General features: G+C 40.4%; 1 protein-coding gene across 1 annotated transcript in view; it reads right to left on the bottom strand.

Annotated features, from left to right (window-relative positions):
* Nucleotides 1-12,439, bottom strand: part of acap1 (ArfGAP with coiled-coil, ankyrin repeat and PH domains 1) — a 29,733-nt gene extending 17,294 nt beyond the window's left edge. The window contains exons 1-8 of the mRNA XM_028038446.1: nt 11,815-12,439; nt 7,775-7,832; nt 4,908-5,027; nt 4,622-4,675; nt 4,399-4,457; nt 2,580-2,763; nt 2,303-2,347; nt 2,120-2,215 (exon numbers count right to left, since the gene is read on the bottom strand). Of these exons, the coding sequence (XP_027894247.1) occupies nt 2,120-2,215; nt 2,303-2,347; nt 2,580-2,763; nt 4,399-4,457; nt 4,622-4,675; nt 4,908-5,027; nt 7,775-7,832; nt 11,815-11,867 (669 nt within the window). The 5' untranslated portion in view covers nt 11,868-12,439. The remainder of the gene's footprint in view (nt 1-2,119; nt 2,216-2,302; nt 2,348-2,579; nt 2,764-4,398; nt 4,458-4,621; nt 4,676-4,907; nt 5,028-7,774; nt 7,833-11,814) is intronic.

The following is a 12,439-nucleotide window of genomic DNA, read 5'->3' as shown; positions in this document are numbered from 1 at the left end:
CTGGGTTACTTCTGAAAGTTTCACTGGATTTTAATTGAAGAATATCAGAATAAAAATGCAACCTGGAAAAATGTATAGAATTTGAAAGCACATAAATACTTTTGCAGTCTGAGTACTTTGCATTTTATGTCCTGTAGTCAAACAAAAAGCTACCCAAACTCATTTTACTGGAGAACATTGTTAAATTTACATTTAGTGGTGTAACTCTAGATCACAAACAGATGTGAGAAAACAAGCAAGACCAAACCAGTCACTAAGAAACCAGTTAAACTACAACTACAGTCAGGAGTTGAGATGAGTTGGCATGAATCTTTATTTCAGGAAAGGGAATCAAATCAATGGGAAACAAAATCCTGCTCTTATGTGTTTTCACTTTTTCCACATTGGCCATCGATTTGTGGAGTACGCCAGCTGCTGAGTTACAATAATTCTCTCTTTATTTCCCCCTCAAATGTATTTGGCTCTTGGACAAAAAGAGAAATGGGAGATTAAGAGGTAGGATTTCCCTCCTTTGGGCTTCCCTGAAAACAGGAAGTGGAAAACGTTGAACTCCTTTGCATGCCAAAATAGTAAGAAAAAAAAGAAAAGTAAGAAAAACAACACATGGATCATGTTGCTCTTGAAAGTCCAGATTTCAGCGGTAAAAGTTGAAACAGAAGAACATTTTGGCTCTTCTTGGTCAAAACGACGGACTCAGCAGTCACTGCCAGAGTTGACGGTGCAGAAACGTTGCTTCCAGCTTCCGCAGACTAAAAGCCGGAGCACAGAGATAGAGTCACACAGACATGTGAAATATTTCCTGTTGTTGCTCATTTGTTCCTGTCACGATGAAACCGTGATGTCATCCTGTGACTCTGCTCCCGCCCCGGTTGGATGTGGTTTTACTCCGTCAATGGTTCGGGACCTCTCTCGCCGGGGTTACCAAGTTGCTTCACCAACACAAGCAGAGCGTCGTTACGCTCAGCTTGTGTTTTTGTTTGTTATTGACGCAACCTTCATACCTCAGGCCTCTGACTCGGTTCTGCTATGCAGCAGATAGAAACAACACCCAGACTTGGAGTGTCGTTTTGGGATTGAGGTTTGCAGTGACAGCAGCGTGGCTCAGACCCAACGTGCTTCAGGGTTTAACCGACACTTATCAAGCTGTATTCAGTATGAAAGAATAACTACAAGCAATTGAAGCACATTTCTTATCTGATTGTATTTCATTGCAATATGTTTGGAGAAAGTCTTATGTATGATCATAACGAGAAGCTACTGGGTCATTTGATAAGTTAATAAGCTTCTCATCAACAGATTATGTTACTTTTTTGTAAATTTTTCAGAAAGTCTTTTCTACTGCTACAACACCTCAGCAACATCCAAACTTTGGCTACAATATTCTTTGGATCAGGCACCAAGTAGCAGCACTGATGAGTCTCTACTTTTTCTTGTTTGTTAATTTTTGGAAAATTAGAAATTGGAAGTTGTCGCCAAGGATGACCCAGGCTCCCAAAGGTTCAATTAATTCAGATGTTTTCAATTAACCTATTAAAGGTAAAGGTAATTTCATTTAAATAGCACATTTTCAGCAACAAGGCAATACAAAGTGCTATTAAGAGCTTGCAAAATCATGACATTATCATCTTTCACAAACTAAATAGCAACCTTAAGTCTACGCAATATTGTGACTTTGAGGACAGTCATGCAAATCTTCCCAAAATTCTCTTTAATTTTTATTCTGAAATATAGAAAAATAATAATTCTAGTAATCCCAACTAAACTAGAAGATTACAAATGTTAATGTGATAAAACGACGGCTTTGTGTTATTTTAAACAGTGCATGTAAATATCTGGTTTAATTTGCATGTGGTTAAATGAAGTCTTTCCATCACTGGAGCATTTAATTGTGGTATTAGTCAGGTTTTGAGGCTTATATTATATAAAATAACAGAACGGCCAACTTCTGAGCATGTTATGCTCACTTTTACACAGGAGGCACCAATATTAGCACAGTTAATTCGGTTTAACTCAAAATAATCCCACCGGGTGAAGCTGGAGCAAGCAGATATTCTTTGCGTTTATCAATAACATTTAACAACAACTTATTACAATAATTAAAGAAAAACAAAAATCTTACCTCTTCATTCAGTTTCTGGCAATATTGATCCAGTTCTGACAGAGACTGGTGGCCTTGTTGAAAGAACTGAGCCTGGGACTCCAGGAGGGACAGCATCTAACAGGCACAGGACGGCTTTTAATTCAGCAACAAAAACAGGGAAAAATGTAAAAGAAAAATGCAAACAAGCAGCTCTGGACTCACGGCAAACAGAATATCCGCCTTCTTTTTGGCCTCGAAGACGTTAATCTAGAACAAAGGAAGGGAGAGGTTAGACACAATTCAATGTGCAAAAGTTTCTCTCTGACCAACTGGGAGCCACAAGGCTGGAGAAAACACCGCCATCAATCAAAACGAAACTATAATCAGACTCGCTGCTGCTGCTTATTTTACTCGGGCTAACTTTGGAATTTAAGCTTAAAAATATGGATTTAAAATTTAGAGGTAACCTGACTATTATTTACTGTAGCGTCACACTTACCTCCAGGACATAGTCTAATGCCCCCGACCGGAAGGACTTGCGTGCGTTGAGCAGAGCGTTAGTCGCCTCCTCCACTTCGTGCAGCTTCCCCCGAGGAGCCTGGGCATTCCTGGCCAGCGCGCCCTCCAGGGTCTCGCTGCTGCGCTCGAACTCTTTACGGACGTCCTTAAACTTACGAACATCTCTGTGAGTCAGGGAGTAAAAACAAAACTGGGATTAGTTTTGTGCAGTTAAATATTTTTATCGTATTGAAGCTCAAACAGTGGCTGGAAAAATTCTGATTTCTGAATAAAATATATGAGAAGCAACAATTATTTATACTGCTGCTAAAATATCACAACCTTCCCAAAATTTACTGTATTCTATTGTTTTGTTTTTTTTAATAGAACAGTCCAACACGAAGTAGTGCATGAACGTAGTGGAAAGGAAATGACCTTGTGCAGTACGTGAAAAATGCTAAAAAGATAATCGTGGAAGAAAACCTGTTAGAGGCTGAAAAAGACTTGAGAATTATTGTTTCTGCAGAACAATAAAAACTAGCATTTTTAATCGAGTTAATTGCAGGGTGTATAATTAACTCATCGCAATAAACAGCATTTCAATAGAAAACTGTATACTGACCAAAGAGGCAACATTTTCAACTCAACTAAATAATTGAATAAATAGACATAGAAGCTCCAAAACTAAAATATCTGTTGTTTTTATTCTGTTATTTGTTAATTTCAGCCACCAGATTGGTGCAAAGTGTTGCTATGTAACAACTTTGAAAAAAATACTTTTTTAATGTGAACTGTGGACGCTAGCATTGGCGTCGTCTCTGCTTGCTGCAACATGTTTTGCATTGAGTTGGTATTTTTGACTGCTTCCATGATAGGCCAACTCTTTTCTAGACAACTTGCCCACGACAACCGTCTTTTCCGGCGTCGCATCAGATCGTTTTCGAAGCAAAAATGAACCCTCAGAAAACCTGACTTTGTCGTCCGTCGCTGCTGTTTGCCGATGCCGCTTACGTGTCATTTCTACTGGTGTATCAGAAATGGCAATTAATTAATTAATCGTAAATAATAAAGTTGCAAATTTAAGTCCCAGCCATACCTAAAACCTATTTATGTGCTGGAACATTCAGACTCAGTTTGAGCTGAGTTTTAACACTCCAACTGTGCAAATCTGGCAAGAAACCCTGAAAAACAAATATTTTTATTTGATTTGTAAAAACCTAAGAGAGCAAAGAACCATATAAAATTGAACCTCAGCTTCATAATTACGCATCATTTTGTGTTGGCCATAACAACCAAATAAAATACATTAAAGTTTGCGATTGTAAACAGAATTGGGGAAGGTTCAAAGGAAGTAAACCCATTTGTTTGGTGTTTTATTATAGATTTAACTTTCTTTCATAAAATTGTGTCATCATCACCTCCAATGGCAGCTGAACAAGCTGAAGTTACACAAAAAACAACCTACTGTAGCGTTACATAATTCAAGCTAAATAAGAATAGGCTTTTGTGAACTCATGTCACTATTTTTTACTGACCTCTAAAAGGAAACCAGTGAGCTCACGAGGTCAAACCACATCGTAGAATATTAGTTGCTATAAACCTTTCCAACATGCTATTCTAGTCTCTTCTAAACACCCTCCACTAATGGAGGCAGACAGCAAGACACAGTCTGGAGAAGGAGACCCGCAAAACCGTGTTGATGGTTGGCAGAAAAGCGAGGGAGTGACTCAGTGTTCACATGTTGGCTAATTGCACAGATTGCACCGTTGCTGTTGGGAAAGAACCCTGGGAGGGAGGCGGCGTGAAGGCAGCTCACTCACTCCTTCACGAAGGTCTGCAGCTTCGTCCTGACCGACTTCTGAATCGTCTCAATCACTTCCTAAAAGCAGAAAGAGAGAAGAAGATGATGTGAGAAGAAGAACACGCGATGTGTTCGACAGTGAGCTGCAGCCTTGCACGACCACGTACTGCAGCCGATAACCACCATGACAGGAATGAAGAAGTTGCGGAGGGGGAAACGGACAGACTGGCTCTCTAACTCACCCCCTGTGCGTCAAAGATGACAGACAGCTTTTTGGAAAATTTGTCCAAGCATTCCTGGAGGGAAAACGTCTCAAGTTATTATCGTTTTATTTTAAATCGGATCTTAAATGCGTTAAGATTTTTTTTCCCCTGTCTAAACGACAAACTGTGAATTTATTTCTAAAACAAAAAGTGCAGAAACATTCGACTATCAAACACTTCCTTTAGGTAAATTGGTTTTCATCAGCATCTTCTTTTACGCGAGCTTTGAGCAACTCAGAGGATTGTGTCAGCGCGGTTTTGTCACCTCCATCATGCTGTCCGTGGACAACTGGTGTCCGAGCTCCCGCAGGCCGCTGACGAAGCTCTTGCTGGTCTGACAGTAGACACGGCCGGCCTCCAGCATGGCCTGGCATTGCTTCACAAGCTGGAAGACACAAACGAAGCAGCTAACGTCATTACCGCGTGAATAAATAAACAGAAAACCTATTTCAGGATTTCGCAGAACATGTGCGACTCCAGCTGTTGGCGACCGACTTTAAACTGTTTTGTTCCCAGACTCAGGACCTCGTTATCTTTTTGTGAGAGGCCTGGAAAAAAAAAAAAAGCCAGATGATGATCATTTTCTCCAGCTGTGTAAAGCTTAGAGTCTGACAGAGCTATCCCTTCCCCCACCTGTTGCTACTCATTGCCCATCAGCTGACTGAAAGAAGGTCGGTGAACTCTTTTTATGCCTACAGCAAAGATAAATTCGGCTCCTTCCATCACTCTCATTGCATAAACATTGTTTTACGGTGGCGGCTGGTGAGCACGTCTGCCAAATATGGCTACTCCTAAACCACTAACAAGCTTGTTTTAACTGTGTTAACCTACGCAGACCAGGTTTAAAAAACACTGATGAAACCACTACTACCAAGTGGTTATTTTAGATTTTTGCTAGGAATAAATCAATCAAATTCAAAATTACAATAAACGAATGTTCTCGTTACTGTAGATATGGCTGGAATAGTTAATATCTTGTTACATTTTAGCAGCAGCAGGAACAATTATTACTTTTTTTTGCTTTAAATTAAAGCAATTAGATAATATTCTGCTTTAATATATAAATGCAGCAATAAAGTGCTTTATTTTCTCAGTGTTGTCACGCAGTGAGAATCTTCCATGTCTAATCAGAGTTCATTATTCAGTCTCCACGCGACCACATGTTGGAAAAACTTGACTCTTGAGCTGCCACATGTTTACCGCTGCGTGATTAAGCTGGTTGTGCAAAATGTTGCTGCTGTGTTTTTCCACTTCTGCTGTTGAGAACAGAGCTGCACCTTCAGCTACTGCAGTGCATCCAAAGATTTGCTAACAGACGATGTGATTTCTAGGGAGAAAGACCCGTTCATTTCCTGGTTAACATGTAGGCCTGTGAAATCTCCAAATGTTCACGCTGGGTCGTTATTCCTGAACTCCCACATTGGGACGTATTTGTACCATAAAGCTGACAAATGAAAAGTTTAGCTCTTATAATATAAAGCAAATATTCCATCTTGAGTAAAATGACTTTAGCAAACGTTCGCACAACGACACAAGTCATGGACCAAAGTACTTTGTGCTGCCACTTGGACCAAACATCCAACATGGCTTCCACAGAAAATATTAGAACATTTTCTAAAGGAAGCCAGCTTTTGTCATAGTAATCTTTTTAATCCTCTGCATCCAAAAAGTTTAGTTTAAAGGTACATGTTCTGATTTAAATTTTTTTTTTTTGTAAAAGTAAGTGGATGTTTTGATGCGATGGTGTGAGTCCAACACGTTTGAGTCACATCAGTCACTGCTGCTCTGACGTTTGTTTACATCATGAACATATTTTACCTTCTGGTCTGCGCTTTTTTGTGATTCACACATTTTACTTGAGCAGATCGTGAGCTCAAATTGCAGTAAAACAATTTGCGTTATTTGATAGATTAAAAGCCTCCTCCTAGTAATATAGTTATTTATGCACCTCTAGCCTGGTTAACAAGTGATTGAATACTAATTAATGAACTGTACTGGCTCTCTTGCCTTTATTGAATGTTGCTTTCAAAACTTGATAAATGTAGCACCTTGTGTAGTACTCTGTTACAGATATAACACGTCAACACAAGAGGTTTTTCTGTAGGAGGAGCATTTCACCGAACTTAAATGAAAACATTTTATCAACTGAAGCAGCTCTCTACAGACTAAACATAAAAATAACCACTTTGACGGGGATCTTGTTTGACTCATTTTTCTCCTCTGGGTTTTCAGTCAATTTAGAGATTTATCAGCGAATCGGCTAGAAATCGAATAAGGGATTTGTGACTGTCAACAGTTCAAACAGAAAAAAAAAAAAATATGCTGAACAACAGCAGGAGATCTGTAAAAGCCTTAATGGTGCATCTCTAGTTTAATTCAGATTTCACCATGGTAGTGTAATGTTTGTAAAACTGGTTGGTTTGGAAGCAAATCTTTAAAAACAGGACATGGTTTCTTCTTAGCGAATGACAAAAACCCTTTATCTGAGAATGACTTTTAACCTCTGTGCACATCAGGAATGCTAAAAGATAATATTATGTGAAACAGGAGGCTCACAAGAAAAACATAGATCTGATCTCGTAAAGTAGAATCTGATGCAACCTGCAAAATTTCTGTTTCTGTTTCCTTTCTGTGACGCTGAGGTCAGAGTTCAGCTGCAGAAACCGAGGAGGATGTTGCACAACACAGACAAAAGTCTTTTCATCTCCTTTCCATCCAGTTTTATTGATTTTGCGGCTCAATACATCAGCCCTGATCCTGTCCACTTGAAAGGCTGCGGCAACAAGGTTGTGTTGTTGCATTTCAGATGAACCCATACAACACATATGACATTTGATTTTGTGCTTATTAGGTATGAATTGGGAACAGAAACGCAGCGTGTGGACGATTGGCCTATCAGCCAAATACATCTGAAACCGTAACCTATTTGTGCAGCAGGGAAAACAGGCTGAAGCAGAACAAAGTGTTTGTTCTCTGATTGGGACGGTAATATGATGGGGAAGCAGCACCTGCAGCTACTTCCTGCTTGATTCAGGTAAACTTTCCCCAAACCGCCGACTCACTCATGCTTCTCACTCCTGATTTAAAGGGAACTCGTGACAACGGAGTGTATGTGTGGGATGTGAGTCTTACCTTGTCCAGGCGAGTTTCCAGCTCGCTCACGTCATTCTGGACGACTTCGATTTCAGCTCTGAAAAGGACAAACGGCAAAAACGGAATTTTAGTTATTTTTCTATATTAAACCACCCATAGATATCTAAATATCTCTAGTAGAGCAAGTAAAAGAGTAAAGAGCCACAAAATTGCAATGTGCAGCACTTTTATCATTTTTCCTGATTGTTGTGGTCTAACTTAAAAGTTTTTGTAAATGCTTAAAAAAAAAAAAAAAAAAAGTTTATTGTTTATTTTTAGTCCCATTAATGTAGCTAGAAAATCGGTTCTGAATAATCAACTGAAAAATGTACAACTAAAAACTATTGTGAATAGTTAAATTAGCGAGATTTGTTTCTGAAATTGGACATAAAAACTGCTTTATTCTGAAACACAATTTCTTAATCATTCCTGCGATTAATAAAAAAAAACAACAACTAAAACACCGCAGGTTTCAAACAGTGGGAGTTACAAAGACTTTGAAATATTTCCCAAGTTAAAAACCGGGGCGGTATCCAGTTGGGGTGACATGTCATTAAAAATACCCATGATGTCACTCAAATGAATCAATTTCCATTTCTAGTTCTGTAAATTGGCTTTCACATTTAATAAAACGGCACTAAACAAATCAAACAAACAAATCGGGTGAAGAGGTTTACTCTTGACTCAGGATAGAAAATGATGAGATCAGCATCAATCTAACTACTATTTTCTCAATTATGAGGTGCAGCACAATGTCAGTAAAACATCTACCTAACTGTGTAACTATTTCTGAATATTGTAATTATGACACTTTTATTTCCTTTCCTCACAAAATATCCACTGTTCTTTCTGAGTATTAGCATAGCAGCTAGATAGTTATGTATTGTTTTATCAATATTCTGTATGTGGTTAATTATTATCATCATCATTCTAAGTTCTATTTTAAAGCTAAGTGATTAATTAATTGGAGTTGCAGACGAAAAGGAGCCCTTTCATTGCAGAACCGCCACTGAAAAAGCAAAACATTACAATTTTGACACAAAAATCTCAAGGAGAAATCTCATAAAATACCTTTTTAAAAAAATTAAATACTTAATAGAAGTGTAGCTTATTGTCTTGAAAAACAGCGTTTATTGTGAGGCGCCACCATTTTTGTTTTATTTGCAGTCCTGCATTTTGTGTCAGAGTAGCTTCACTAGGATACATCAGCGTTCCAGAAACAGAATAACTTGACACCATTTCAGGCTTTTACATTCTGATTTCAGAGCAACTTATGACGCCTTTGGTATTTTTTTAGAAACTTCGCTGACCTTCTGCGTACGAGAAGGGTTTTTGGACACGTCACTCATAGTTTATGCTTGTTTGAATACTAAATAAATCATCCAGAAGGGGAAAATATGTGTTTGAATTATACTTCAGAGCACAAGTTTGAGGCCTTGTCAAACTCTGTGCCTCAGGTACGCAGGCAGGGCACGGAGCTCGGCTGGTTTTCAGGGGCTTTTGGAGCATTACTCAGTCTCCGTTTCTGTCTGTCTTCTCATTTCATAGCAGCAGCTCAAGCATGTGGTTTCCGCTGCCTTCCACCAACAGTACAGCGAGCAGCAGAAAAAAAAAAAAACAGAGAGAGAGAGAAAGAGAGAGATGAGTCTGAGTGGGGAGGGAAGAGAGGAGCTCTGGGACAGAAGCTGCTTGTGTTTATCAGTGCAAAGAGTCTGAGGTCACGGCCTTTTTTTTAAAAACACAACGGGTCAATGAAGGCGTGAAGTAGAGAAAGTGAGCTAAAATGAGCCCGCAGAGGAGGAGGACTGATGTATTCCTTCAGCAGAGGAACATCCCTAATCACCTCTCCCCCTCTGAGAGGCACGCAGCAGCAAGCAGAGCAAACCGAGACAGCGCTGAGGCTGAGTTTCCGCCGCGGTTCTCCGCACAGAGAGGCAGAACTTCCTGCCTCCTGTTGATCAACGCAGCACATCTCGCCTCACTTCCTGCTGCCCTCCCACCCCGCCTGTTACCCGGCAACAACACATCTGAGCGGCTGACCAGAAGCTGTCACACTTTTTTTTTTTTTTTTTTTAAAGTTTCTCCTCAGCTTCCCATCCAGGCTCGGTCCATCAGAATGATACATTTCAGCAACACTGCCACTTTTTTTCTTTTCTTTCTTTCTTTCTTTCTTTCTTTTCTCTTCCTCTTCGCCTGACCCGATGAGACGTCTCCACAGAAGGGTTGCTGCGGCTCAAACTTTCCACCGCATAAAAACTACGTGGGTAACGGAGAAATAAAAGAGAGGAAGACTAATGGAGGGTGTAAATTAGCTGGGGCAGAGGACAGCAGTGACTCAGGCAGGATGCCAGAAACCGTGGGGGCACACCCAACCGTCTTGAGCCTTTTGCAGAAACCAGCGCAGTGACACTTCCTTGTAGGTTACACCAGATGCCAATGGTGAAAGAAATAATTGCTGGCATGCCGTAGTTGTGCAGTGACAGCTCCTTTTACTTAAAGCATGATTAATACAGCCATGAAGATGAGTCAGCAAATACCGCGTGGTTAACAAATGGGGGGAAATATTTGTAGTTAAAACACGTTAAGGAGATAATATGCTATTTTCAGGATTCCAGTGTTCCTGTAGCATTCGACTCTGACAGTGGTATGATCAAATTTGTCCACGCCCCGCCAACGTGTGCATGTGAGCCCCAGATGGATGGATATTGGTGTTTCCATTCATCTGGAATGGATGGAAACACCAGATGATGTCTCATCTTGGATGTCATACAAGATGATTTCATCTTGTATGACATCCAAGATGAGACAAGATGGTCTCATCTTGGATGGCATCCACCTGCGTCAGCTTACTGCATCCTCATTGCTTATCGGGTTCCTTATTGCAACACAACAAGGATGCAATGAGGATGCGACCCTTATTGGGAAAACCAGTTTTGCACCCTACTGGTTCCTGTCAACATAGGAACCAATTTTTGGTCAGTTGTCCCACATTCAATCTACGCAAATGGCCGGCCCAAAGCATTAGCGACCCTAGCTGCTTCTTAGAGCCTCCTGGCCAGCAGGGGGCACATAACTTCTGACACAGAATATAAGGCACAAAGTTTTATATCCCTCCACAAAGCAAAAATAAAAAAAAAAGGTATCTGCTAAAGTTTCCGGAGTACTTTGTTTAAGCACATTAATGGAAAGTTGAGTGGAAGGAAAAAAATGAGAGGACTGTGAAGTAAAGTTCAACGAAGCGTTTGTGGGAGATTAATAAGGTTTGGACTGCAGCTTGAGTCCATGTTCTGGAAACTCAACACAGACGTATCCAGGCTGTGACATCTCACTCCTAAACCAGAGACGATATTACTGTCCCAGAGTCAACACCGCTGGAGGTCCAGTGTGAAACCTTAACAGTTAGCAATAATTTGGGGAGCCAAACCAAATGGTAGTGGTGGTCCACCATGTGTTACTGAGTCTGAAGTCAGTCCATCAAGCACGCACTGACAAAGGTCACCGAGTTTTACCCTTATTCTTATTACCAAAGTGTCCCAGAACTGGACAGTTTGCCCTGAAGCAGCGAATCTATGACGACTTTCTTAGCACCTCCGCGGAGCCACCGCCTGATTTCCTCCAGGCCATGCTGCACTGATTAATTCATGCAAATGGAACCCCAACCAAGAAAATATCGGAAAATACTGTACAGTATTCAGACGTCAAAATTTCTGTATTGATTTTTTTTTTCATTCGTTTTATGTAAAATTAAACTTTTTTTAATCCAAAAGTTTGGGTTTACATTAGCTGTAAGCCATAGTCATCCAAAACGAGTGAAAAGTTTTACGTTTTCCATACAATTACTGAAATAAATAAACCTTTTCGATTACGTGGAGAGGCACCTGTGCAACCCCCTCCTGGGCCCGTGTGTACACGTTGACTGGGCACCAATGAAATCAAAATAAGGGCTCTTGTTATTTGGGGTTTTTTTTGCAAATGGTTGCGCTTGTAAAGTTGAGACTGTGTTTTTGTTTTTCATAAAGACTGTATTTCATCCGTCTTACCTGAAGCGAGGAGAGTCTTTCAAACACTCCTCAAAGTCCAACTTTACTGTCATTCTTGCGTTTGTTCTGCACAAAACCAGCCCTGTAGTTTCAATCTGGGCCCCTTCTCTGGAGTTGGAGGTGAGCAGAAACTCAATCTGTCCGGATTCAGCGCTCCACGGTGGCAGCCTGGCGCATGGTTGGACAGGGGAAAAAAAAGTCAAAAAGGAAGAAAAGTGTATTCCTTCACCCCCCTCCAAAAAAAAAAACAAGACGTCCTGTTCGTCTTTTCCGGCTCACATCCGTGTCTGAAGTCGACTTGTCACCACTTTTGAATGAAGTCAGAGAATGTTTGAAGCGTTAAAATCATCTTATTCTGAGATCAAGTCTGTCAAATCCTTCAGCTTCCGCGAGAATGATGCAGCAAAAAACAAAACAAAACAAACAAAAAAACAATCCCGCAGTGAATGTTCAGGAAAGAGATTGTGCGGATTAATATTTCCAGATGACAGGAGTCGAGTCAGACCAGCAGCCGGTATGAGTCTGATGAGGACTGCTTAGAGGAGATCTGTTTAACGCAAACACAAAGAAGGTCCAACCCCCTCCCGTCGCCTCCATCTCCATTTCCGTGTTTCTGACTCGGAGC

Source organism: Xiphophorus couchianus, chromosome 14, assembly GCF_001444195.1.
Source record: "Xiphophorus couchianus chromosome 14, X_couchianus-1.0, whole genome shotgun sequence".
In the NCBI taxonomy this organism is placed as follows: Eukaryota; Metazoa; Chordata; class Actinopteri; order Cyprinodontiformes; family Poeciliidae; genus Xiphophorus; species Xiphophorus couchianus.
This window is presented reverse-complemented; position numbering and strand designations above follow the sequence as displayed.